We start from the raw sequence: 27292 nt of genomic DNA, 5'->3' as shown, positions 1-27292 counted from the left end.
ATACAAATAATTTGTATTTGTTGCAGAAAAGTCACATGATACAGTTATGTAATCCTGTCATTCAGAGATAATTGCTATTAATCTTTTGGTGCCAGACTTTCGGTTGTCATTCTTAAGAGGTAAAATATTACCTTATTGGGTAGAAGAATTTACATTTTTCAGTGTTGAAGCTGAATAAAATGATAGTCTTTTGTCTTTTAAAGAGTGTTCTGACATGTTGAAGTATTTTAAACTAAATTATGGTGGAGAGCCTCTTTTTAAAAATGGGGAGTTGGGGGGTGGATATGGGGAAAAGTAGCAGCTGAAATAGAAAAACAAGGAAATAATTGTATTCACCATTCCTGTGTAGTTAGCAGAACAGACTGGGCCTTTGTCAGCGATTTCCACATTGATGAATTAGTCTTATCTTCCTGAATATCCTGCTTATGCTTCCTTAGTCTTTTGCTCTAGAAAGTAAAGGTGGTAGATTCTCATCATGGGCCTAAAGTTAGGAGGCTTGTTGTATAATTTTATTTGTTTTCAGTTTCCATGGAGTCTTTATCATGGGAATCACTTTTGGAGAGATTGATCTAATCACATTAGGAAATTTGAAATACTTTGTTTTCCAGTTTCTGTGGAGTAGTAGCTGTGTAATCCCACTAATAGGGTGACAGACCTTGGGTTATTGACAATAAATATAATGGTCGTAATTTTGTCTTACTGCTAATGCAGTCCATTTTTGCGTTCTCTTATCCTTAACTCGCTGTGCTAGAATTCCTAGAGGACCTGTGCAGCAGCCTCTGGAGGATCGAATCTTCACTCCTACTGTCTCGGCAGTGTACAGCACGGTGAGTACCTCAAGGTTGTTTGTCAGATTGTGTGTGTGTGTTCTTTGCGCATGAGCTGTTGATACTATAGCAATGTTTGTTAGACTGCCACGTGATAGGTTTTTGGCAAAAAGTTCAGTAAAATCTCAAATAGAATTAGATGTATATGATATAATAAAGTGAATAGATCTTTCCCCCCATCATCTTAATTTAAGAAGTAGAGATGAAACAAACATTCTGTTAAGATAGATTGACTCATACACCTGTGGTCTTTTCCCTCCCTTTTCCTCCTTCCATAAATACTGTGATTCTTTTAGGACACTGAGTTTTAAATTGGGGGGGGGGTATTTTTTCTTAAATTTTAACAAGTATTGCTTTTTTTAACTTCAGTTTTTTTTATTTCGCTTTTTTCCATTTCTGATTATATATGAAAGATGCAGAAAATTTGGAAAAGAGAACAGCGGTTTTAATGGGAAGAAATTTAAATTTTTATGTTAAATGATTCAAATTCATAAATGAAGGGAAATTTAAAAGTTAGAGGATGAAAATAATAAAATCAGAAGTAATTTTCAGGGATCTTAGAATGAGCTTAAGGGAATTTAGGGGAGAATTGGGGAGTTAGACATATCGTTTTAATGTTTCGTTTCATCATGCCATTTATTCCTAGGAATATAGACAGGGTGCTTTAAAGCAACAGTGTAGTGAGGGAGATGAGTAAAAAATTGTAATCTACAATGATATGATAAAGCAATAATTCTTATCCTTTTGGGTTATTAATTGTAGAATCTGAAAATAGTCACAATGCTTTCTCCTCAGAAAAGAGCATAACCTCAAAAAAGAGCAAAACATCCTAACCCAGTGTTTACATATAATTTCGGAACTTCACCGATGTCCATCAGGCCATTCATAAGGCCCTTATTAAGAGTCTTTGATTAACAATATGAACATGCTATTATATGGGAAAGGAAGAAGTCACTTTGTTGAAGAAGTGACACTAAGCTGGAAGGTATAGGACTTTTCTAGGCAGCAAAGGGAAGAAAAGGCTGCCTAGGAAGTGAAGAGCTAGGGGCATAGTTAATGGAATGGTCAGTAATCAGTCAAATATGGCATGTGTATTAAGTTTTGTAGCAGAAGTAGAGATGAGATAGGTGAGTTTGGAGGTTTTAAGGTTGACCTAAAGAGAGAGAACTTAATCATGCAGGTAATGGGTAAGGTGATTATTTTTCCTGGTTTGCTCAAAGCAAGTCTCAGTTTACATGTATTGTAGATCAACTAAACACCTGTTAATTACTTTTTGAGCCCCCTTTAACTCTTAAAATGGGTCCAGTTTGGATGATAAACTGTCTGGCACCCAACTAATTGGGAACCTTCAATTTACATTAAAAAATAAGCTTTGATTTTTTTCTGGCACAAACTTTTTCTACGACAGAGTTGTTTGTTTAAAGCACTGAGTTTACAGGCAGCAAAATTTTGTCAGGCATAACTCTTAAGATACAATTTTTCCTAATTATGAAAGTATACCTTCAACATTAAATTATTATATTCAAAATTAGGATAGGAAAAAGAAGAAAATGCTGGTTTATTCTTATTTGTTATTTTATATTATGATGTTAGCTTTTCGTACGCTATTTGAAACATTTCTTTAATAAATGGTTGTATGTTGTTTTGTTACAAGAATTTTAACATTCACTCAACATTTGACAGATCATTTCTTAAGCTTTTAGTGTGTGTCAGATACTGTTCTACGTCTTGAGAATATTGTGAGCAAACTAAACCTGTAGTTCTAATGGAGCTTGCTTTTTTTGCAAGATAGAAGATAGTAAAAAATATATGTGTGTGTGTGTGTGTGTGTGTGTGTGTGTTTTGTTTTTTGTTTTTTTTTTGCAGTATACTGTTGGGTAGTAATAAATGCCTTGATGAAAGTGAGGTGTAAGGTAAAGGGATAGGGAATGACTGGACATCCTACTTTAGCTAGAGCTCCCAGGGAAGTTCTGTCTGAAAAAGTGGCATTTAAATAGACACTTAAGAAGTAAGAGAGTGAGCTCTGCAGATTTTAGGGAAAAAGCATTTCTGGTAGAAGAAACAGCAGTACAAAGACACAGAGATAGCATCTGGAGCGTCAGATTATGTAGGGCACTGTAGATCATGGAAAAGAGTTTGGATTTTAATCTAGATGTGATGGAAATCCATTGGAAACTTAGGAGCAGTAGATCTGAATTTAAAGGAGAATAAAAAGGTTACTATAGCTACTCTATAGAGGGTAGACTGATGAGGGCAATTGGTTGCGGTTGTGAAGTGGAAGCAAGATCAGGTAAGAGGCTACTGTAGTAATACAGGCAGAAGATAATGGTGGCTTGCTCTAAGTTTGTAGCAGTGAAAGACATGAGTAGTGGGTTTGGTATATGTTTTGCAAGGAGAGTCAGTAGGATATGATTATAGCTTGGATGTGGGGGAAAGAAGGGGAAAGGAAGATATCATGGATTGTGGCTTGAGCAACTGAGTGGATGAACATGGGACTATTTATAGAAATGAACACTGGGTAAGGAACAGGGTCTTTGTTGAGAAAAAATAATATGTGAACATTTTTGTGAAGAGTTAAAAGCATTAGGTTGTTTCTAGTTTTTCCTGTTATGAATAACTTATTTGAATTTAAAACCTTTTCTGTATTTTGGATTATCTTTGTAGAATAACTTTAGAAATGTAATTACTGAGCTAAAATGTAGGCTTATTAATATTCCTCATAAATAGGGACATGATGTGACTTTGTAAATTTAGTACTTTGGAGAGATCATCAAAATCCTGTGATACAGTGCCTGCTGCACAGTTTATATGAAATGTTTTGCATTTTAAGGTTTTGAATTTATTTTTTGAGTTGGGTCAAATTTGACTTTTACTGTTAAAAGCTACTGCCATATGTGTCATTCTTCAGTTAATTAAAAAGTGGGTGTGTCAGTTACATGTAGTGCCTATTGTGGAAGGCACTACAAGGGAGTTTTAGACAATAAGTTACCTTAAAATATAAGTCTGTGCTTTTTGATCAGTTTTTTCCATTCTTAGTAATTTAAGTCTCTGCCTCATTTTTACAATATTGTTGTGTACATTACGTGAATGAGTAGGAGGGTAGTTGACCGAGTGCTTAGTCCCCACTTTTCTCAGTCCCAGGGTTCTGTATTGGTCATTATTCCTCTAGTGTCTGGGTCCATTAGCATCATTTCTGTGTCATAAAGTAAAGGCTAATCTTCAGTTCACCACCTCTTGGCTCAGCATACGGTGCCCATATGTCACTGTGAGTTGGTTAAATTCCTTGAAAGGCAGAAGGACACCTGGACAGTCTTAAAAAGTTATACAAAGGTTTCACTTTTTAATGTCTAAATGGTGACTGTATGCCCTCATGTCAGCCATTTTAGATAAGTTCTCTGCTGATAAAGAAGTATCAAAAGTAGCTCTCAATTTTCATAATGCCTTCATATTATGTTTTAGCCTGCTTATTATTTATTATAGTCTGGTTTATTTAAGTTTTCACTTAGAACATTTATCAGAGATGAGAGGGATGCTTTTGTTATTATTCCTCATTAGCCATAATTACGTTAGAGTGATCATATGAGAAAGAAATAAAGCCAATATTTTTTAAACTCTAGTAAGAGCAGTATATATTACATGGTAGAGAGGAGATGACAAACTAAAGAGGCACGAGCTAATTTGAAGTATATTCATTAGTAACTGTCTTACAGGCATGCTTCTTAACAACAAATTATGAAATTATACCGTGTTGTATATTTTTATTTATGTAGTGTGCCCTCCATATCTGAAGGTTCTGCATCCTCAGATTTAATCAACCATGTATTGGAAATATTTGGGAAAAAAAATTCCAGAAAGTTCCAAAGAGCAAAACTTGAATTTGCCTTGCTCTGGCAACTGTCTACATATCATTTACATTGTATTTACGATTATTTATGTATCATTTACATTGTGTTAAGTATTAGAATAATCCAGAGATGATTTAAAATATTAGAGGAGGACGTCTATATATTATATGCAAATCCTAAGCCATTGGATATAAGGGATTTGAGCATCCTCATATTTTGGTATCCGTGGGGCATCTATGAACCAATCCCTCTCAGATACATAGGGATAGCTGTATATCTTATCTAGAGAAATTAGATTTTATGACTGTTAAGTCAATATTTTCCATATTAATACAGAGATAAATTTATTAAATTTTTTTCTGAAATAGTAACTGTACTATATAAGAAGCAGCAGTCTGTATTCTGGGGTACTGGAAAGGTTGCCTTATTAATAGCTGCTTATGAAAAGTTTCTGTAAATTATTTAATTTGAATAAGTTACTCCTTAGTTTCATTTCATTTCACAGTCCTTTTCAGCCAGTTTGTAACTTACAAAGTTTTAGTTTTGTCTTCCTGTAGCTGTGTCATGTAATTAGAAAATCATGCTTTTATGTTTTTTTTCCAAGTCACTGTAAGTGTTGAGTAGGCCAACATGTCAGTGGAGACCCCTGCACAGAGACAGAATTAACATGGGTTGATGAACACTCCTTTAGCATTGGTGTCCAGCCAGATATAAATCCACTTAATTGACCTATAATCCAGCACAGAATAACAATCCGTTTTTTTTCCCTCAGTGGTAAAACACCAGTTGAATTGACAATTTGTTTATTTATACTTAAAAAAATAGCTTTATGGAGGTATGCTTGACATACAGTATATGTAGTGCTTATGATTTAAATATATGTAAAGGGGTACTATTTAAAGTGTATAATTTGTTAAGTTTTAACGTGTCTATACCAATAAAAATCTCTACCACCATCGAGAAAATGTACATACGCATCACTCCCAAAAGTTTCCTCATGCCTCTTTGTCATGTCAGCTTTCCTTTCTACTACCTTCCCTCATTATTGGTCTGCTTTCTGTCATGGATTCATTTGTATTTTCTAGATTTTGTTTTTTGTTTTTGTTTTGTTTTGTTTTGTTTTTTCACTCAGTTTAATTAATTTGTGATTATCTGTGTTTCTGTGTTTATCAGTAGTTTATTCCTGGGGGAAAAATTAAACTTTAGACTTAATATTTAGGGTTATCATAATCAGATAGTCCATAAATAATTTTTTCTCCTAGCAATAGAGTTTGGTTTTTGTTAAACATAATGTGAATCGTAATGATTATACAATTTTATAGGGTTTTTTATTAATATAACATTGTATTGTAAATGATTCCTGTGCTGTTACGTGGCATTTCTAAACAGTATGTTAACAGCTTAAGTAGTGTGTCAATGAGGTGAACCATAGTTCACATAATAAATTTACAAACTAGTGTTTGCTTTAAAGATTCCCTCTTCTTAATTTTCTAATAACTTTGTGATATGACTTTATGGTATATAGATACATATGTATATATTTTTCCCTATTTAAATAGGATTGTTTCCTTTGGCCCACATTCCCCAAAAAAGCATTCCTTGGTTAAAATACATGTACTTTACAGATACTTCATATTCTTCACATATTATAAAGTTGTGGCTCTTTACATTGCTATAAGCAGTATGGGAGTCTGTCCATTTCATTTTATCTTGATAGTTTCAGGTCTTGCCATTTTTCTAATTTGATAGGGCAAAAACGCTGCTTGACAATTCACAGAAGAGGAAAATAGGTTAAGTGTGGGAGAAGGCTTATTTATATTGATAAAATAATGACATCATCTTTTGTTGATAAAATTAGCAAAAATTTAATTATATACCCATTTCTCACTTGTAAGAACATAATGTTTAGGAATTTTTTAGGACTTTTTTCTTAGCTTTTTAAACTTTTTTCCCATAAAATTTTTGAATTATTTGGTACAGAAAAGGAATGAAATTTTCCTGTTGTGGGAAGAAGGTTTTAAGAAAGATTGCATTTTAAAAATAATTACTGTCACTTTTCTCCAATAGCATTGCTTAATTATATTTGACTACAGTTAGAAATCCGTATTTTTATATTTGGAATTTAAATAAAAGATGAAAATCACATTCATATGTATATGTGTATATATATTTTTTTATTTTTATTTTATTGAGTTATAGTCAGTTGACAATTTTGTGTCAATTTCCAGTGTAGAGTACAATTTTTCAGTCATACATATATTCATTGTCACATTCTTTTTCACCGTCAGCTACCACAAGATCTTGTATATATTTCCCTGTGCTATACAGTATAATCTTGTCTATCTATTCTGTTTATACCTGTCAGTATCTACAAATTTCGAACTCCCGGTCTGTCCCCTCCCCCCCTCCCCCCTGGCAACCACAAGTTTGTATTCTATGTCTATGAGTCATTTTCTGTTTTATATTTAAGTTCATTTGTCATCTTTTTCTTTTTTTTTTTTAGATTCCACATATGAGTGATATATGGTATTTTTCTTTCTCTTTCTGGCTTACTTCACTTAGAATGACATTCTCCAGGGACATCCATGTCACTGCAAATGGCATTATGTTGTTGTTTTTTACGGCTCAGTAGTGTTCCTTTGTGTAAATATACCACAACTTCTTTATCCAGTCATCTGGTGATGGACATTTAGGCTTTTTCCATGTCTTGGCTATTGTAAATAATGCTGCTTTGGACATTAGGGTGCAGGTGTCTTTTTGAAGTAGGGTTCCTTCTGGATATAAGCCCAGGATTGGGATTCCTGGGTTATATGGTAAGTCTATTCCTGGTCTTTTAGGAATCTCCATACTGTATTCTACAATGGCTGCACCAAACTGCATTCCCACCAGCAGTGTAGGAGGGTTCCCTTTTCTCCACAGCCTCTCCAGCATTTATCATTTGTAGACTTTTGAATGATGGCCATTCTGACTGGTGTGAGGTGATACCTCATTGTAGTTTTGATTTGCATTTCTCTGATAATTAGTGATATTGAACATTTTTTCATGTGCCCATTGATCATTCATATATATTAAAACTGTATAAAATACACATAACATAAAATTTACCATATTAATAATTTCTGAGCATACAGTTAAGTCATTTTAAATACATTCACATTGTTGTGCAAACACTGTTACCATTTATCCCCAGAACTCTTCATCTTAAAAAACTGTACCTGTTAAATGACAACTTCTCAGTCTCCCCTCTCCTCAGACCTTGGCAAACACCACTCTAGTTTTTTCTATTTTGCCTACCTTAAGTACCTTGTATAAGTGGAATTATACAGTATCTGTCTTTTTTTGTGATTGGGTTATTTCACTTAGAATGAAATCCTCAGTGTTCATCCAGTTTGTCACGTGTCAGAATTTTCTTTTCTAAGGCTGAATAATACTCCATTACATGTATATAGCACATTTTGCTGATCATTCCTCTGTCAATAGACACTTGGGTTGCTTCTTCATTATAGTTACTGTGAAGAATGCTGCCATGAACATGGGTGTACAACTGCCTCTTTGAAACCCAGCTTTCAGTTCTTCTGGGTATATACTTTTTGTTTTTTTGTTGTTGAGTTTTAGTTGTTTTCTGTATATTCCGATATGAATCCTGTATCATATATATGAGTTGCAGGTATTTTTACCATTCTGTGGGTTGCTTTTTTATTCTGTTGATAATGTCTTTTGATGCACAAAATTTTTTTCATTTCCAGGAGGTACAAATTGTCTGTTTTATCCTTTGTTAGTGGTGCCATTGGTGTCATATGAAATAAATCGTTGCCTTGCCTAATCCAATGTCATGAAGATTTTGTCCTATATTTTCTTCTGAGGGTTTATTGTTTTACATCTCATATTTAGGTCCTTGGTCCGTTTTGAGTTAATTTTTCTGTATGATATTAAGTAAGGTCCAACTTCATTCTTTTGCATGTGGACATCCAGTTTTTCCAGCATCATTTGTTGAAAAGACTGTTCTTTCCCCATGGAATGGTTTTGGCACCTTTGTTGAAAGTTGTTTGATCATATATGTGAATATTTATTTCTCAGGTCTCTGTTCTCTACTATTATCTGTCTTTATGCCAGTAGCACACTCTTTTGATTACTGAAGCTTTGTAGTATGTTTTGAAATCAGAAGGTGTGAATCCTTCAGTTTTGTTCTTGTTCAAGATTGTTTTGGCTGTCTGGGGTCCCTTGAAATTCCGTATAAATTTTTTCTTTTAAATAATTTGCAAAGATGTTTAATCAAAGGAAAACATGTAAAGGTGGGAAATAGGCAAGGTCAGAAATATACCAATACCAATGTTAATGACATTAACATGAGTCTTCTCCATTTTAGTGCTGTAACTAGTGTAGAAAACACATCATAACCAGTAATTCAAAATAATAGAAAAATGAACAGTGCTCTTAAATATAACTATAAGGAATTATAATTGGTAGGTAAAACTCTAATCTTAAATATTATAGCCATGTGATATCCATATAACTTAATTTTAATATTGCTTGGGAGCATATTCAGAAGAATAATTTTATTTCTATTTTGAGTATATAAAAATGTTATTATGTTATATTAACAAATAAGTGTTTTAAATTTATCCTATTCTACAAATCCATAAAAAAATTTAGAATGGATTTTTATATTTCTGCTAAAAAACATCATTGGGATTTTGATAGGAATTGCACTGAATCTGTAGATCACTTTTTTTTGCATTTTAAAAATTTTGATATTTTATTTTAGTTTTACTAATTCAAGTATAATCAGTTACAGTGTATCAGTTTATGGTGTAAAGCACAATGTCCCAGTCATGCATATAACTGAATGAATATTTGTATGTATTCTTTTTCATTAAAAATTATTACAAGATACTAAATATAATTCTCTGTGCTATACTGAAGAGTTTGTTTTTTTTTTAATCTAATTTTTATATATAGTGGCTAACATTTGTGAATCTCAAATTCCCAGATTTATCTCTTCCCATCCCCTTTCCCCCAGTCATCATTAGATTGTTTACTATGTCTATAAGCAGTTCTCCAGTGAAGACATACAAATGCCTAGTATAGGCACATGAAAAAAATGCTCAGTATCACTAATTATCAGAGAAATACAAATCAGAACTACAATGGGGTATCACCTCACACCAGTCAGAATGGCCATCATTCAGAAGTCCAAAAACGATAAATATTGGAGAAGGTGTGGAGAGAAGGGAACCCTTCTACACTGCTATTAGGAATATAGTTTGGTGCAGCCATTATGGAAAACAGTATGGAAATTCCTAAAAAACTAAAAATAGACTTACCATGGGATCCAGCAATCCCTCTCCTGGGCATATATCCAAAGGGAATTCTAATTTGGAAAGATACATGCACTCCAGTGTTCACAGCAGTACTATATACAGTAGCTAAGACATGGAAGCAACCTAAATGTCCGTTGACAGATGACTAGCTAAAGAAGTTATATATTTATATAATGGAATATTACTCAACCATAAAAAAGAATAAAATAATGACATTTGCAGCAACATGGATGGACCTAGAGATCATCGTTCTAAGTGAAGTAAACCAGAAAGAGAAAGAGGAATACCATATGATATCACTTATATGTGGAATGTAAAAAAAGAAAAAAAGAGGACACTAATTAACTCATCTACAAAACAGAAATAGATCACTTTGGATGGTCCTGACATCTTAGCAATATGAAGTCTTCCTACCCATAAACGTGAGATGTGTTTCTGTTTACTTATGTCTTTAATTCCTTTCAGCAATGTTTTGTAGTTTTAATTGTAGAAGTCTTTTATTTCTTAAAGTTAATTCCTAAGTATTTTATTCTTTTTGATGCTATTGTATATGGAATTGGTTTTTTTTTTTTTCATTTTATTTTAAGATTGTTCATTGTTTATGTATAGAAAGTCAACTGATTTTTCTGTGTTGACTTTGTATCCTGCTGTTTTGCTGAATTCATTTCTTGTTTCTAAGAGGTTTTCTGAGTGGAATCTTTAGGATTTTCTACATATGAGATTATATCACCTGCAGATAGTAATTTTACTTCATCAATTTGGAGGTCTTTTATTTTTCCTTCCTTTCTTACTTCCCCACACTTTTTTTCTTTTTGCCTAATTGCTCCGGCCAAAACTTCTATTACAGTGTTGAATAGAAGTGGTAAAAGCAGACATCCTTGCCTTGTTCCTGATCTTTGAGGAAAAGCTTTCAGTCTTTCACAGTTGAGTATAATATTTGCTGTGGATTTTTTTTATATATTGCTTTTAGTATGTTGAGCTAATTTTCCTTCCTTTGTATTCCTAGTTTGCTGAGTGTTTTTATCATGAAAAGATACTGAAGTTTGTCACATGGTTTTTCAGCATTGGTTGAAATGATGCAGAATTTTTTCTGTCATTCTGTTGATATGTGATGTATTACATTGACTGATTTTCATATTTGAACTACCTTTGCATTTTCGGAACAAGCCCCAGTTGGTCACAATGTATAATCCTTTTAGTATGCTGCTGAATTGTTTGCTAGCATTGTGTTCAAGATTTTTGCATCATTTTTCATAATATCTCTTATGAATGATCTGTGGTTTTCTTACAGTGTCTTTGTCTGGCTTTGGAAATGAAATAGAATGAATTAGGAAGTATTCCCTCCTTTTCAGTTTTTGGAAAAAGTTTGAGAATAATTGTTTGGTATTAGTTCTTTTTTTTTACATGTTTAGTAGAATTTACCAGTGAAGATATCAAGTCCAGGGCTTTTCTTTGTTGGGAGTTTTTTGATTACTGATTCAATCTCCTTACTATTATAGGTCTATCAGATTTTATTTCTCTGTGATTTAGGCTTAGTAGATACTGTGTTTCTAGGAATGTGTCCGTTTTATCCAGATTATCCAGTTTGTTGGTGTTTAGATATTTTCTTAGTTTGACCATTGATTTAATGTTTAACTCAGAATTCTCCAGTCATTTGGACTATCTAGATCAATGATTCTCAACTGGAGATGATTTTGCCCTCCAGGGGACATCTAGCACTATTTGGAGATGTTTTTGATTGTCACAGTGAGGGATGGGAAGTGGAACGTTAGTGACATTTAGTGGCTAGAGGCCAAGGATGCAGCTAAACATTCTAAAGTGCACAAGACATTTTTACAACAATTATCCAACCCAAAATGTCAGTGATGCCACTGTTCAGAAACCCTTACCTAGATTTTTCTTAAATGTTAGGCAGAATTATCAAGATTACTTATAATTTAAAAAATTCATTTGTTCAGCCATTATTTGTTGAATACTCACTATGTATCACAGTAGATTCTGGGAGAAAAACATTGATATAAAAGTAAAAAGTAATAAAAATTGTAGTAAGTGCTTTGAAGGAAATAAATAGGATATAAAGTTGATAACAGAATCATTCTTATCTGGTATGAGAGGAAAGTCTGAAAACATGGCATTTTAGGTGATATCTGAACCATGAAGAGAGAGGGTTCAGCCCTTCATGTGTGGGGAGGAAGCACTTTCCAAGTAGATGAGTTTAGTGCTCTGGAGATAGCACAGGATGGGATGCTTGAAACTGGTGCCTGCTGAGCACCATGGTAGAAGCATGCCTGTTGAGGACTTGAAATGTGGCTAGTGTGACTGATGAGCTGCATTTTAAATTTTATTTAATTTTCATTAACTTGATTTTAAGTAGTTGCTTATGGCCACCACATTGAGAAGTGTAGCTCTAGAAGGTGACAGGGTCCAGATCATGGCAGTATTTTAAGGTATTTGGATTTTGACATGCAGAATGAGTCACAGAAGGGTTTCAAATATCAGTGTCACATGATAAGATTTAAATTATAAAAATATTTTGATACTGTATTAGTGGATGAATGGGAATTTATAGTTTACATGAGGATGGAATGTATAGTGGTTAAAAGCAGCTATGTGGATCTAGAATCTGACCAAAGGGTTTCAGATCGTGGTCCTTCCTCATAGCAGCTGTGTCATCCAACAAATTACTTAACTTCTTTGTACCTCAGTTTCCTTCCTCATTAATAAAATGGAAATAATTATTGTACTCATCTCAGAAGGTCATTATGAAGGTAATATGAGACAAATCCATTTAAAACTAACAGAGCCTGGTATGTAGTCACCATTCAGATAATGTAGCGGTGGCTGCTACCACCATCACCACTCTACTTTTCCACTCTTGGAGTATGAAGAAAGGACTGACGACTCTTACCAGTCCTTTGAAACTACAACTGGAGAGGCTTGATGTGGTGTTAGATAAAATGCTTATGTGTTTCACTTTAATAATGTGGCTTTTAAAACTTTAGTATTTATCATAAATATCACGTAAGGTTAACTTTTGGAATGTCTAACTTTATTAAAATAAACAAGTAAACTCTTTCCTTTAATAAATTAAGGGTACATCATAGAAAACTGAGAAAATTAGGGGAATAAAAGAATTGTATCATTACCCATGTGTAAAATACTGTTAACTTTTAAAAATATTTCCTCTTTTAGTCAGCCACTGCCTATTTTTAGACATGCTGTTTATTTTTAATAATTCTATGCTAATTTTTATGGTCAAAATAATGTAATTTATAGTCATTTTAATAGTGCTGCTCAGATACTGTAATTGTAAATTATTTTCAGCTGTTTTTATAAGTTATTTCCTTCTCTCTTTTTTTTTTTTTTCGCTATGAATTTTTCTTTCATTATTTACAGGCAGACAGGTCCAGGATTGCGTATACATGGACAAATATAAACATACTTTATTTACCATTTTGCTAATTGGCATTCACAACCCAAGAACAAGGTTTACCTTCTTTTTCTTTTCTTTTCTTGTCTTGTCTTTTCTTTTCTTTTCTTTTCTTTTCTTTTCTTTTCTTTTCTTTTCTTTTCTTTTCTTTTCTTTTCTTTTCTTTCTCTTTCTCTTTCTCTTTCTCTTTCTCTTTCTCTTTCTTTCTTTCTTTTCTTTCTTTCTTTCTTTCTTTCTTTCTTTCTTTCTTTTAAATTGAGGTATAGTCAGTTTACAATGTTGTGTCAATTTCTGGTGTACAGCACAATTTTTCAGTGATAAATGAATATACATATATTCATTTTCTTATTCTTTTTCACTATGAGCTACTACAAGTCCTTCTCATTGTCTTTGACTTATAGGGGAAAGTAGAATTTGAGAACTACCTCAAAACTGCTTTTCAAATGCCAGGTTTTATAGATAGTTGTAGGGGATATAGTTATTACCTTTGAAAACATCAGGGGGATGTCAGGACTATATGGAATTATGTGGATTAGTACGTTTCCTACATTAGTTCAGTCATTTATTTTGTACACTAAATCTAACTAAATTGAATTTTAAACTTAATATGAATTTCATTTTAGCTAGTATTGAAAATCAAACAGTTGTATTTAAGAACCGGTTATACTCAGGTACAGTTGGTGATAGTGGTCACCAGAGTATGCCAACTGTCAAGTATAATGAAATAGAATAAATTAAATTTATTCCACAAATGATAAATACCAGCTCACTCATTTTCAGGTTCTTTGGGAATTTCTTCTGACACTTATAGTAAAGGTTCAATCTGTAATTCCTCTCTGGTTATTTGTGAATTATCATTATGCTGTCAGACATCTTTATTGAATGTGAATTTACTTTTAATATCCTAAAACTACCCTTTACCCAGTTTTTGAGCTGTTCTAATTTATGTTGACATTTCTGAAGGTTAGGAAATGATAGATGTTTTTCATTTTATGTTTGTGCATGCATGTTTGGTTTGGCTTTCAAGATAATAGTAGGTTTTCTTCATTAATAAGTTGACTTTTTAAAAATAATAGTTAAAAGGGATATAGCTATACCTGTACCATGGAGTGTAAGTGTTTAGAAGAATGAAGTAGATGTGTGTATTGATTTAGAAAGATCTCTGATGTGTTGATAAGTGAGGGGGAAAACATGTCAAATAATAATTATTATTGTATGGTTGCATTTATTTATGAATTTTTTGTATTTGTAAATGTGCAGAAAGATTTGGAAGAATTCATATCAAACTGCTAACAGTTTTACCACTAGGGAACACAGGGGCATTTGGGAGTGTCATTGGGCACTACTACTTTTCATTCTTTTTAAACAGGAAACATTTACATATTATTTTAGCAGTTAAAGACAGAAAGTAAGCTTTTAAGTCTTTTTTCTCACAATCTTTATGGTAGTGATCTGCCATGTGGATTGGTAGTAATTTTACCCTAATTCGGTCAATGGATGTAAATTTTTTTTACAATGATCTTAAAATTTTCCCTGAAAAATCTAAAGATAATACTGGATCAGCAGTAATAAAATGTGGCTTATAGTTTTCTATTGTGGTCTTTCTATTTTTTACCAAATTTTTAATATAAGAGAGTCAGCTGAGTCTTAAGCCTTGTATTACTTTGTTTTTTGGGTTTTTTTACTGCATGTATTTTAAGATTTACATATGTGTTTTGTTTCTAAGGATGTTTAGAACTTTAGCTTTTTAAACTTATGTAGTTATCAAAGGAATAAAGCCAACCACAAGGTAAGAGTTAATTCAAAAAGATACATACACCTGCTATTAGCAGCAGCATTATAATTGCAAAGATATGGAAGCATCCTAAATACACATCAATAAAGAATGATCAATAATGAATGAATAAAGAAGCTGCAGCATATATATGTAATGGAATACAACACACCCATAAGAAAGAAGGATTTGCCATTTTCAGCCTTTCATTCACTGTTTTCCTTTTCACTTCAAAAACCAGAATTTTATAACTGGCATAAACATTTCCATTGCATCAAAAACAACAAAATACCTAGAAATAAACTTAACCAAAGAGGTTGCCTATACTCTGAAAACTGTGAAACATTGATGAAGGAAATTGAAGATGATAACAAAGAAATGGAAGGATACATATCTTGTGTTCTTGGATTGGAAGAATCAACGTGATCAAAATGGCCATGTTACCCAAAGCAGTCTACAGATCCAGTGCAACCCTTGTCAAAATACGACATTTTTCACAGAACTAGAACAAACAGTTCCAACATTTATATGGAACCATAAAAGACCTCGAACTGCCAAAGCAATCTTTTGTAGGTATTTTTCCCCCTCTCTTTCTTCTTTTTGTTCTCTTTTCTTATGGTTTGATGACTAGAGAAGTTCTTTTAATATTTACTGTAAAGCTAGTTTGGTGGTAGTGAATTCTTTTAGCTTTTGTTTATCTGTGAAGCTTTTGATTTCTCCATCAAATCTTAACGAGAGCCTTGCTTGATAGAATATTCTTGGTTGCAAGTTTTTCCCTTTCATCACTTTAAATATATCATGCCACTCCCTTGTGGCCTGTAGAATTTCTTCTGAACAATCAGCTGATAATCTTTTGAGAATTCCCTTGTATGTTATCTATTGCTTTTCTTTTACTAATTTTAACATTTTCTTCTTATCCTTAATTTTGTCAATTTGATTACTATGTGCCTTGGTGTGTTCCTCTTTGGGTTTATCCTGTGTGGAACTCTCTGCATTTCCTGTACTTGGGTGACTGTTTCCTTTCCCAAGTTGGGGAACTTTTGGTTATTATCTCTCCAAAACTTTTCTCAGATTCTTTCTCTCTTTCTCCTCTTTCTGGATCCCTATAATGCAAATAATAGTGTGCTTCATGTTGTCCCAGAGTTCTCTTAAACTATCCTCATTTCTTTTCATTCTTTTTTCTTTTTTCTGTTCTGCAGTAGTGATTTCCACTAATCTGTCTTCTACCTCATTGATCTGTTCTTCTGCCTCATTTAGTCTATTCTTGGTTCCTTCTAGTGTGTTATTCATTTCAGTGATTTTATTCTTCAACTCTGGGTATTCTTTATATTTTCCAATTCTTTGCTAAAAACTTTGCTCTGTGCATCTATACTCTTGATTTCTCCGAACATCTTTGCCATCATCATTCTAAACTCTTTCTCAGATAAACTGCCTATCTCCTCATCACTTATTTCTTCTGAGATTTTATCTTCTGTTTTGGCCTGGGAGATAATCCTCTGCTGCCTCATATTGTCTCTTTTTCTATTTATATGTTTAGGTAGGTTAGGTACGTTTCTCAGCCTTGGAGAGGTGACCCTCTGTAGGAGATGTGCTATGTGTCCCAGCAGTATACTCCTCTCTTGTCACCCAAGGGCCAGGATCCAACTGGCCCCAGTGTAGAGTCTGGCCTCTTTGTGGATTCCTTCCACAGGTCTTAGGACTATTGTTTTCTTATTTCTGGTTTCTGCCCCCTGGTGAATGAGGCTGGACTAGAGGCTTCTGCACGTTTCCTGGTAGGAGGAGCCACTGCCTGCCCACTGCTGGGTGTAGCTTGGTCCTGGACCTCTGGTGGATAGGGCCCTGTATATAGGTGTTTGTGACTCAGGAAGTCTGCTGATGGGTGGGGCTGTGTGCCCATCCAGTATGTTGTTTGACCTCTGGCTTCCCTACAGGCTGTTGGGTGGGGCTAGGTCTTGGTGATAATGATCCAATCAAGATGTTAGTCTCCAGGAAAGCTCATGTAGATGGACACTCCTGGAATGTCCACCACCAGCTTTTATGTCTCCTGAATGAGCTGCAGCTATTCCCTACCTCGCCAGGAGAACTTTCAAAACCAGCAGGCAAGTCTGGCCCAGTTTCCTATTAAATCAGTGTCTCTGCCCTTCAACCTGGCACAGGTGAGAGTCATGCATGTGAGATTAATATTGTGTAAATTTAAGATGTACATGCTGATTTGGTACTTTTGTGTTGCAATATGATCATCCCGTCATATTAGCTAACCTCCATCATGTCACATGATTACATTTCTTTTTTGTAGAGGGAACATTTAAGATCTACTCTGTTAGCGAGTTTCAAGTATATAATACAGTATTGTTCACTCTGATAACAATGCTGTGCATTAGATTTCCAGAATTTATTATCTTTTTACTGCAAGTTTGTATCCTTTTACCAATATCTCCCCAATTCCCTAATCCTTTAGCCCCTGGTAACCACCATTTCATTTTCATTTGTACTGTTCAGATTTTTTAGATTCCACATATAAGTAATATTATATAGTATTTGTCTTTTTCTGTTAGATTTATTTCTCATAATGCCCTCAGGGTTCATCCATATTGTTGAAAATAGGAGGATTTTCTTTTTTTTAGTGACTGAACAATATTCCAGGGTATATGTTTATACACATACATAAAACATCTTCTTTATCCATTCATCTGTTGATGGACTTTTAGGTTGTTTTCATATCTTGGCTATTGTGAATAATGCTGTAAAGATGGGAATGCAGATATCTTTTTGATATCTTGTTTTATTTCCTTTGGATTTATACCCAGAAATGGGATTGCTGGATTATATAGTTGGCTGATTCTACAAAAATATGTAAGATACCAAAGATTGAGTACATTTCATCATTTCCTGTTCTTCCTGGGCTCACCTTTTACTAACATTTTCAGGTTTTACTTTTATAAAAAATTCATTCTTACCCATCATGACAGTATCTTCCTTTCTTTAGACAAGTCTCATGATCAACATTATCAAATATTTATGAAATCTAGGTGCTGCTACAAGTGTATTATTTGTCTTTGTTAAAAATGTCTGTTAAGTAGACCTAGTCTATTTTCTATATTACTTTTCTTTCTAAATAAAAGTTTATCTGTTGTAAAAATACAAGACATTTAACACAGAAGTTAGATTTCTGTGGCATCGTAAATACAGCTGAAAAAGCCTCTGGCCTCTTGGAGCTTGCTATCAGGGCTTAAACAGTGGAGATACAGCAGAGTTATTAAGGATATTGAGACAAATTTAATTCATTAAGTGTTTATTGAATGATATCTGTGTGCAGATTTTTGTGTCAGATAGTATGGGATAACAGTGGTAGATAATATCCTATCTTTAAGAGTTTTCATTTTATCAGGTTAGATGGTAACACATATTTTAAAGTACATATTAGAAAATGAGAACACATTAATTACTATATAAATTGGAACAAGTATATGTAAATAAATAAGATTTATTGGTATGGTTATCAAGGATTCTCATTAGGTAGAAGTACTTGGATGAGTGGAGCATGGTTGTAACTGTTCAATGGAGAAAGAAGATAACTTAATAAACTCTAAGAAGCCATATAATGCAGATGGGGAGAATGTTGGGACTGTATGTTAGTTGAAGTGGGGGTAGGTGAACATATTCCAGTTAAAATCCTTGGAGGTGGATGATCACAATATTGCTCCATAGTGTAATGAGTTATGACACCCACTCTCCATGCAGTCAAAAATGCATGTATGACCTAGGGATGTAAAAAATTCAGCATATGTGGTCAGAGGAGTTCATCGTGAGGAAACTGACAGGATACTTCATAGAACATCTCCTTCATTATCATCACTAACACTGAGCACTTACTACTATGCACCAGGTGCAATTCTAAGCTCTTCACTGATATTAATGCATTTAATTCTTGTAACAAAGGCATGGAGTAAGTATAATTATATCTCCTTTATTAGTTAGGGTAACAGACACAGGTGTGAAGTATCTTGCCTAAGGTCATCCAACTAGTAAGTGTAGAGGCTGGATTTGAACTCAGATGGATGTCTAACATTTATTGAGTGATACTGTGTCCCAGGCACTGTACTAAGCTCTCCATGCAGTGCATTATTTAATCCTTATGACAACCTTCATTTACAAATAGGGAAATGAGACTCAGAGAAGTTATGTAATTTGAGTACAGTACTGCAGTTTTAGGAGAGTTCAGGGATCCTTTGAACCTAGGCAAAGAGCCCTCATTGATAAGATTCCTTGCTCTAGTCTAGACCACGTTCAGCCTTGCAGAGGCACTATGTTGTATGCTTTATGATTCTGAGTATATGTGTATGTATATACATATATGTGTATATTTTACTTTATACATTGTATGTTAAACTGATAGATACCTTATGAAGATTTTGCTTTTCCATCTTGAGGTAACGTTTTTTTTTAAACATTGGTATATGTGGAGCTCATTTATATCCTGGTTATTAAAAATTCTGTATCTGTTTTTCTGCCTATCTTGGTGTCTGCTGAGTAATGACATTTATGAAAGTTAGGATTCCTTGTTGTTTATTTAATGTGGATTTGCTCGTTAAATGTTAAATCACATACCTAATTAAAATATTATTTAATATATATTCACTTGGTTTTTATCCTTCAAAAGAAGGATTAACTTTAAAGATGGAAAGGGTGTTCTGTTGTTAAATGTAAGTTATAAGTGGCTTTTGAATTTCTCAGATAAGCAAATGGTAGAAACAATAATTAAATCCTTTAATGTTAGAGAACTTGGAAAATGTGTTCTTTAAACTCTAGGATATTCCCTGTAGGGCTGTTTTACAAAGTATTATAGGTACTGCTATAAAAAGAAGAAACTACTGATAGGGACCAATTTAAAATAAAATGAATCATAGGAAATTAGTTTGTCATAAGTAATTGTTCGGTAAATGGAGTTGTAATTATTTTAAGGAAAAAGAAGCAAAGAACATTATTTCAAGATACGAATTTATTATTGCCATAAGTTGGCATAAGTAGAGAGGTCATTTTTGACTGTATGCTTTGATAGACATGGAAACATTTAACTTCATTTCATGGAATTTCCTTTTTATGTTTTAAAAGCGCATTCTGGCTGTCAGGGGAATATTATAGGCAAGAGATTAGGAAGAATTAGCATCTTTGTTGTGCCATTCTGTGGTTTCTTAATTGCTGTTTGGAATGCAGAATGTTCAATAGAAGGGTGTTTATTTAACTGTTGAAAATCCCAAAGAACCTTTATGTTATTAATTGTTAGATTTGTTAAATCAGCAGTGTATTTTTATTCTTTTCTTGTTCAGTAAGAATTTGTTTAGTAACTTTAAAAAAATTTAGAAAACTTAATTAGGAGCATGTGTCATGTATTTATTTCAGACTTTTAAAGGCCAATTCAGAGAGTTTTCTCTTGGTTAAGACATTTATAGAAAAGTAAAGGGAAAAGGTCTAATAGTGAAATATATTACTAAAGATTATTAGACTGACTGAGTCATCCAGTCAGCTAGGATGGGTGGGAATCTTTCTGGAAGTGGTCTTAATCTCATTAAAGTCTTTTGAATGTTGGTCAAGCATTTTATCAGGAGTGCTAATTATTTTTCAGAAGAAGCTAATAAATTACATCACACACAAAAATTTTAACACAGACCAGGTTTAAGGGTGGATTTCTTTCTTCATGTTTATTATGTGTTGGACTAGGTTATATGGAAGAAAATGTAGTAGGAGAGAGGGTTAACTTACTTTGTGTGCTTATACTTTGGCTGGAAAGAAAAATGTACTCACAGAAATTCAGCAGTTAAAAGAAATAGAGGAAAGGAATTTAACATTTCGGTGGAAATGAAGAAAGTCAAAACAGTAACTCTAAACAAAAGCAAACTCCTTAGACTTGACAATGCAGAAACTGTATAAGCACACCAAAGCTCATGTGCTTTCCCTTTAAGGAGTTTTTCAAATCGTATCTTGTTCATTCATCAAACATTTTTTTCAGCATTTGCTTGTAGAGCATTGTGCACAGCACAAGGGATACAGTACTCCTTGCGTTGAAGATGCCTAGTGGGCAAGTTGAAAGTGATCGGTAATTTAAGATAATTTATGATAAATGGTGATAGATGTAGACAGAGAAAGTCTTGCTGTTTTTGCAAGTGTGGAACAGCAGCGTGAAACACAGGCAGGAGACAGCATGTTGAGGAATTATCTTAGGAGTGGTTAGGTTTCGTTCAGTTTCTAAGGATAAGGAGAAGATACACAGGTGAGAAAAGGTATACATGTTTGTATGATTGGAGAGATACTGGAGAACTACCAAAAAAAAGTATCAGAATATTGTTTATTGAATTTTGAAGCCCATCTTAGATTAATAGAGTTAATTGTAAGATAGTTAAATTGCAGCTTTAGACTATAGTGCTGTATTAGCTAGAAGTCATAGCTAATTACTTGACAGCAAACGCAGATGCAGAAGAGAGTGTACACTGTTTGAGGGCTTACTGACATTCCATTAATCTTTATACTTTTATAAAGCTTGACATTCGTAATGATGAATTTGTGTAACCAAGAAAAAAATTTAGATTACATTTAATGTACGATATTAAAGATTTCCATCCAAAGTAATTATAGAGTAAAACACATTTTGCTTATTTCAAGAGATTCATTCCTAGCTATCTGGAAAATCTGGCATTGCAGAATGAATGACTTATTCTCCAAAGACTGCAAGAAGCTAAAGTTGTATCATAACATAGTATACAGTGTTCATTAAGTGTGATAGGAATGCAGGGTAAAGGAAGAACAGAGTGGGTTGATTAAGTCGAGAAAATGCTTTTTACTTGTTTTGGGAAGAAGGCACATTTTAGGGATAAAGTTATTTATAAATGATAGTGTTCTTTTGTATCATCATACTCAGCAATAATATAGCATAGATGCATATATGTCCAATAATCTGCCTTCTTCTAATTTATGTTGTAACTTGGTGGACTAAATAAAGCAGATGCAATCTGTAGGTGCTATGAATGTTAGTGAAGACTTGTCAGTGTTGTATTTAGGTTAGTGGTTCTTAAAACTTCAGCTGCATCAGCATTCCCTCGTGGGGCCCAGCCTGGAGTTACCGAATCAGTAGATCTGGGATGAGGGCGACTAATGTGAATTTTCAGCAAGTTCCCAGTGATGCTGATGTCACTGGTCCAGAGACCACAGATTGAGAACTGCTTGGTTAGGTATAGTGCATATCCTACCTGTGCCTCTCCCCATTTGTACAATGAAAAGCAAAGTAGCAGTTATTTGAACCCCAAACTGGCTTATGCTTATATGCTTAATACTAGGATATTAGTTTAAGTAACAGTTTAAATATTTGTAAATAATGAAATACTACAAAAACTACCTTTTAAAAGCACTTTGTATACCAGACATTATGATGTATTTTATCTCATTTAGTGTGTTCAGTGAATCTGCAGGATAGTCCTTATTTTTCCCTTTTACAGATGAAGAAACTGAATTTAGATAATTTGCTTATATAGTTTTTGTGTGACGGAACCAGAATTTAAACCCAAGTCTTGGACTGAAAGACCCATGCTCTTTTGTTACGGCTGTTATGCCTGCTTGTAAGATAACTTGAATTAGTTTACCCTCTGCTTATTTTCCTGGTTTCAAGCTTTTTATCTGGAACCTGATGATCTTTGACTCATCTTCTGTTATAAGAGCGTGTATCATGTCTCATGTGACTTGGACCTGTGTCAGAGCAACTTAATATTGTGACTTTGATAATGTAATTGAATTTATGTTTATTTCTAGTTGAATACCAAGTTCATAGTTCTGATACCTTGGAATTGAGAGCAGAATTCACTTACCTTTATCAGTTAGGTAAACAGTTAAGTAGCAACTGGATGAAGATCAGCAGAAAGAAAGTAGACCATAAGTTTAAATGAAATTAAGTTGTAAAATGGGAAATGACTAATACTATTACAGTTTGTTAAATCTATACCAGTAATCTCCCAACTCACATATAGCCTTGTCTGTGGTAGAAAGCTAAGAGCTTTGATAGCGGGACTTTTGAACATGTAAAAGCCATCACCCCTCAGGTCAGTTTTTAGTGGTTCCTATTCTGAGAGCAATGGCCTACAAAGTATGTATGTCTTGAAAAAGTAAGGAATTAATTTCTTATGCTTATGTGTAGAGTGCTATTGGTTTTTATATATAAAGATCATCTTAATAAATGATTGGGTTAGTAGAATAGAACTCCTTATCACTCTCTGTTCCTTTTATCAAGACTGTCATCCCTAATTGGTGAAGGTTTTACTGCTGAATCAGGAAAGGACCTTAGAATCTAAAGACAGTTCTCTGGGCTACTATCAGCAATGAAAGAAATAAAAGTCTGCTTACTGTCTTACCCTGCTTCCATTATACTACTTTAAGGCTCCTGAGGTATTCCCGGTGTTTATGATTTGATATTCTAAATCAGTTCTACTGCCAAATAGTTATATTATAAATAGTGAAATTTGGTAGAATTAATAATGTAGTGTAATAGTTATACTTCAGTGTCTGGCCTTTTATCTGTAAGCAGTGTCATAAGAACTCCTTATGTCCTGTCCTTGTCCAGATAATGAGAATCACAGTGATGATGATTCTGTCTGTGGGGAGAGAGAGGGTAACATGAACCTTGTCTTTCTCAGCAATATCATTGGCTTACGTAGGATTTTTTATACGCCAGTCTGGAAACCTAACTACCAAATTCCAAAAGCAGGTTTGTTCACTATAGAATTAATGTGTGCCCGCTAGATAAAAAATGAAACGCAGAGAAATGTGTAACAGGAAAAAATGACCCATAATGTTGCTACCAAAAAGGTCATGCTACTCATTTTGACATGTTTCTTCCAGTTGTTTTGCTGTGCACTTAAGAAAAAAGTACTTTTGAAATCAGTTTGTCACAATTTAATATCCCTCTTTCTTAAAATTATAAGCAACTTCTCATTAAAAACAGCCTTTCTAAATATGTATTTTAAGGATGCAATTATCCATTCCCCAAGCGGTTATATATATTTTTTACTGTTATAAATACAGTGTTTAAGCAGCTGACTCACAGCTCTAATTTTTTTAACTAAATAATACCAATTAAGAAAAAAAAATTTGTGAAGAGAATGAAAATCAGCCATTATCTTATTTCCCAGAGGAAGCTCTATATGTAGAGAGAATTCTTCCTATGCTTAATACTTTAATAGACATATGTAAAATATACACATATAACCGTAAAAGTTATACATATATAACTTTACAAAGACCTTTGTTGATAATTATGTGTACTGTTTGTAAGTTACATTTTACCTTAGCATATATCATATATATTGTTTCATGTCAAGATAGGATTATACGTCTTTTGGTGGGCCCTGATTTGTGTCATTAAATACAGAACTACATCATAGTAAGATTTTTGGCTATATTGGTGCTGTGAAGAAAGCACTTTTAGATTTCTTATCAAGATGGCAGAATAATAGGACCATGAGCTCACCTCTCCTGGTGACTACAACAGAACCACAACTGACTGCTGAACAGCCATTGAGAAAAAAGACTGGAGCCTAGCAAAACAGATCTTCTTCAACTGGAAACATAGAGAACCACAGCAGGATGGTAGGAGGGGTGTACTTGCAATATAATCAAGCCCCATACCCCCCAGGTGGGTGACCCACAGGCTGAAGAACAATTAAGTTGCAGAAGCTCTCCCACAGGAGTGAGAGTTCTGAGCCCCACGTCAGGCTCCCCAGCCCAGAGATCTGGCTTTGGGAGGAAGAGATCCCAGGACATCTGGTTTTGAAGGCCAGTGGGGCTTAACTTCAGAAGCCCCACAGAACTGGGGGAAACAGAGACTTCATTCTTTTGGGAAGCGTACACAGAATCTTGCACATGCCAGGTCCAAAGGCAGAGACAGTGATTTCATAGGAACCTGGGCCAGACCTATCTGTTGGTTTTGGAAGTTCTCCTAGGGAGGTAAGGGTTGGTTGAGGCTTACCCAGGGGACATAAAAGCTGGTGGTGGACATTTCCAGGAGTGTCCATCTACATGAATTTTCCTTGAGGCTGACATCTTGATTGGATCATTATCACCAAGACCTAGCCCCACCCAACAGCCTGTAAGGGAAGCCTCAGGTCAAACAACATACTGGGTGGGAACACAGCCCCACCCATCAGCAGACTTCCTGAGTCACAAATGCCTCTATACAGAGCCCTATCCACCAGAGGTCCAGGGCTAAGTAAGGTTCACCCAGCAGTGGGCAGGAAGTGGCTCCTCCTACCAGGAAACGTGCAGAAGCCTCTAGTCCAGCCTCATTCACCAGGGGGCAGAAATAAGAAAACAACGGTCCCAAAGCATGTAGAAGGAATCCACAAACAGAGGCCAGACTCTACACTGGGGCCAGCTGGACCCTGGCCCTTGAGTGACAAGAGATGAGTGTACTGCTGGGACACATAGCACATCTCCCACAGAGGGCTACCTCTCCAAGGTCGAGAAATGTAATTAACCTCCCTGAAAATACAAAAAGGAAGACAGACAAGATGAGGCAGCAGAGGTATGTCCACCAGGATAAGGCAGAAGATAAAATCCCAGAAGAAGAAATAAGTGATGAGGAGATAGACAGTTTATCTGAGAAAGAGTTTAGAATGATGATGGCAAAGATGTTCAGAGAACTCAAGAGTAGTACAGATACATAGAGTGAAGTTTTTAGCAAAGAATTGGAAAATATAAAGAGTACCCAAACAGAGTTGAAGAATAAAATTACTGAAATGAATAACACTCTAGAAGAAACCAAGAATAGACTAAATGAGGCAGAAAAATGTATTAATGAGGTAGAAGACAGATTAGTGGAAATCACTACTGCAGAACAGAAAAAAAGAATGAAAAGAAATGAGGATAGTTTAAGAGAACTCTGGGACAACATGGAGCACACTAATACTCGCATTATAGGAGTCTCAGAAAGCAAAGAGAGACAGACAGGACCTGAGAAAAATTTTGGAGAGATAATAACTGAAAAGTTCATCAACTTGGGAAAGGAAACAATCACCCAAGTACAGGATGTGTAGAGAGTTCCACACAGGACCAACCCAAAGAGGAACACACCAAGGCACATAGTGATCAAATTGACAAAAATTAAGGATAAGGAGAAGATGTTAAAATTAGCAAAAGAAAAGCAACAAATAACATACACGGAAACTCCCATGAGGTTATCAGCTTGTTTTTCAGCAGAAACTCTTCAGGCCAGAAGGGAGTAGCACAATATATTTAAAGTGATGAAAGGAAAAAACTTACAACCAAGAATCATCAGTCCCTCAAAGCTCTCAGATTTGATGGAGAAATCAAAAGCTTCACAGATAAACAAAAGCTAAAAGAACTCACCACCTCCAAACCAGCTGTACAACAAATGTTAAAGGACCTTCTCTAGTCGTCAAAACACAAGAAAAGAGAACAAAAAGAAGAGAGAGAGAGAGAAAAGAAAGACCTACAAAAACAAACACAGGACAGTTAACAGAATGGGAATAACATATATAGTGATAGTTACCTTAAATGTAAGTGGTTTAAATGCTTCAACCAAAGACATAGACTGGCTGAATGGATACAAAAACAAGACCCATATATATGCAGTCTACAAGATAACCCGCTTCAGAGATAGAGACACATGCAGGCTGTAAATAAAGGAATGGAAAAAAGATACTCCATGCAAATGGAAACCAAAAGGAAGCTGGAGTAGCAATACTTATATCAAACAAAATAGATTTTAAAGACTGTTACAAGAGACAAAGACACTACGTAATGTCTAAGGGATCAATCCAAGAAGAGGATATAACAATTGTAAATATATATGTACCCAACATAGGAACACCTCAGTATATAAAGTGATTGTTAACAGAAATAAAAGGAGAAATCGACAATAACAATAATAATGGGGGACCTTAATACCCTACTTACATCAATGGAGAGATCATTTAGACAGAAAAATCACTAAAGAAATACAGCCCCTAAATAACACATTAGACCAGATGAACTCAATTGATATCTATAGAGCATTCCACCTGAAAGCAACAAAATGCACATGGAACATTCTCCAG

The 27292-nt window shown here is 34.3% G+C and overlaps 1 protein-coding gene across 12 annotated transcripts in view; it reads left to right on the top strand.

Annotated features, from left to right (window-relative positions):
* The window catches only part of EIF4G3 (eukaryotic translation initiation factor 4 gamma 3), a 319236-nt gene that overhangs the window by 84654 nt on the left and 207290 nt on the right, over positions 1–27292 (top strand). For all 12 annotated transcript variants that reach the window (XM_032495372.1, XM_032495370.1, XM_032495371.1 and 9 more), the window contains exon 2: positions 752–827. In XM_032495372.1, coding sequence (XP_032351263.1) covers positions 752–827 — 76 coding nt within the window. The remainder of the gene's footprint in view (positions 1–751; positions 828–27292) is intronic.

The sequence above is a fragment of the Camelus ferus genome, chromosome 13 (assembly GCF_009834535.1).
Source record: "Camelus ferus isolate YT-003-E chromosome 13, BCGSAC_Cfer_1.0, whole genome shotgun sequence".
In the NCBI taxonomy this organism is placed as follows: domain Eukaryota; kingdom Metazoa; phylum Chordata; class Mammalia; order Artiodactyla; family Camelidae; genus Camelus; species Camelus ferus.
Note: the sequence above shows the minus strand (reverse complement) of the source record. Positions and strands in the feature narration are given on the sequence as shown.